The 1,877-nt window shown below is 70.3% G+C and overlaps 1 protein-coding gene across 1 annotated transcript in view; it reads left to right on the top strand.

Moving 5' to 3' along the window:
- KCNQ1 (potassium voltage-gated channel subfamily Q member 1) overlaps positions 1-941 on the top strand; it is a 16,900-nt gene extending 15,959 nt beyond the window's left edge. Inside the window, exons 9-10 of the mRNA XM_023748343.1 lie at positions 327-471; positions 643-941. Coding sequence (XP_023604111.1) covers positions 327-471; positions 643-941 — 444 coding nt within the window. The remainder of the gene's footprint in view (positions 1-326; positions 472-642) is intronic.
- Positions 942-1,877: the final 936 nt, after the last annotated feature.

Consider the following 1,877-nt stretch of genomic DNA (forward strand, 5'->3'; position numbering starts at 1 on the left):
TCGGCCGGAACCTTCTCCCAGGGTCCCACACGGCCTGTGCCCTTCCTTCCGCCAGGGCACGTCCTCCGGGCGGTCTGGGCTGGCCCCGTAGATCCCCCTCACGTGCCTGAGCCTCCGGGGGCCCAGCCCTGGTCCCCATGCCCTGGCGTGTTCCTGTACGTCCGTCTGTCCACCTGCCCCCTGGCTGTGAGCTCTCGGGGCTGAAATGGGGCCGAGCCCCCACAGGGCAGCCCACGGTGCCCCAGCCCACGCTGGGTGGGAGGGCGCTGGGGCCGGCGGAAGACTCCCAGGAACCGCCAATTTACTGTCCGTGCTGGGGGTTTCAGGTGAAGAAGAAGAAGTTCAAACTGGACAAGGACAACGGGCTGAGTCCGGGAGAGAAGACGTTCACGATCCCTCACATCACGTGCGACCCGGCTTCGGAGGAGCGGCGGCTGGACCCCTTCTCCGCCGACGGCTACGACAGTGCCGGTGAGGCCCCTCCCGGGGCGGCTGAGCGGGCGGGCGCGGCTCGGACCCCTGCCCACTCCTGCCCAGGACCCTGCGGTCGCTCAGGGGCCCCAGGGCCTGGCACTGGCCCGCGGGGCCGGCGTCTGCCTCAGAGTCCTGCCCCTACTTCCAGCCGTTCTGTTCTAACTCCAGGGCGCCTGAGTCCTACTGTGGCTGGTGCCCGGAGTCAGCAGAAGGGGTGGCCCCCACACAGACCCCTCCCAGGGGCGTGGGCACCGGGCACTCCACTCACTGTCGCTCCCAGGCCCACCCCTCCCCTCGCGGACCTGGTCCTGGGACCCACGGGTGCCCGTGGCTGTGAGGACGGCGGCACTGTCCCCCGTGTGGCCCAGCTCCTGTCCTTCACCCTCCGCACCCACGGGGGCGGTGCCCGGCCCACCCAGCACTTGGTTCACGGGCAGGGGACCCGCTGTGTCCTCTGTACCTCGTGATCACCCCTGGCAGGAGGCGGGCAGTGCGCTGGGAGGGGCCTCAGATGCTGTGCTGGGGGGAGGGGCACTGCCGTGGGCATCCTCCTGGGAGCCGGGCGGGCGGGACGGAGCGGGCACCCACCCCGAGGGGCCCCGGGCTGCCTGTGGCCGCATCACGTGCCGTCTGGCTGTGGCTCTGGCCCAGCCGCATCGCCGGTGAGCCCGGGACGTGCTCCCGCTGCTGCCGGAGTGGCACAAAGGACAATTGTGCCCACAGATGCCCGGTGCCCCACGGCTGGGCTCGGGGGCAGGGCCATTGTCGGGATGCAAATGGGGGCTTTCTGCGGATGCTAATGGGCAGGTTGGGCGCGGGGAGAGGCCTCCTCCGTCGGCGACTGCGGAGCCGGCGCTGCGTCCATTCAGCCGCGCGTTGCCCGGCGCACAGCGCGCCCGCCGCATGCTGATGAGGCGTCCGTGCCCGGAAGGTCGGCGCCGGGCGTGCGGCTCTGCACGGCTGGTTCTCTTCCCCGGCGCGGGCGACCCGTCAGCCGGCCCTCCGCGTCGAGCTCCCCCCGAGGGTGACCCAGGGCGGGCCGTGGAGAGCCTGGCGTCGGGGGGAGGGTGTGGACCGGCCAGTGCCAGCCCTGGGAACAGCCACGGCCCCAGCTCCCCATGGGGCGCCCGCAGCCCTGCTCGGTCCGACGGCTGAGCCGGGCCCAGGCCTCCGTCTGAGCCTGGCAGGTGCGCTTGTGGGCGAGCAGACAGGAGGGTCAGGCTGACGCCACCCCCTCCCGCAGACGCACGCCTCTCACCTGCACAGGGAGCTTCATGGCAGTTGTAGGAAAACGGAGCCAGAAGCCCAGCAGCTTTGGAACATTTTTTTAAAGTTGTCGTCTCCGTAAACGAATCCTTCTTATATAACATTAGAAATCAGCAATGAAGAGCCGGGCGCGGTGG

The sequence above is a fragment of the Myotis lucifugus genome, unplaced genomic scaffold (assembly GCF_000147115.1).
Source record: "Myotis lucifugus unplaced genomic scaffold, Myoluc2.0 scaffold_1290, whole genome shotgun sequence".
Lineage (NCBI taxonomy): Eukaryota > Metazoa > Chordata > Mammalia > Chiroptera > Vespertilionidae > Myotis > Myotis lucifugus.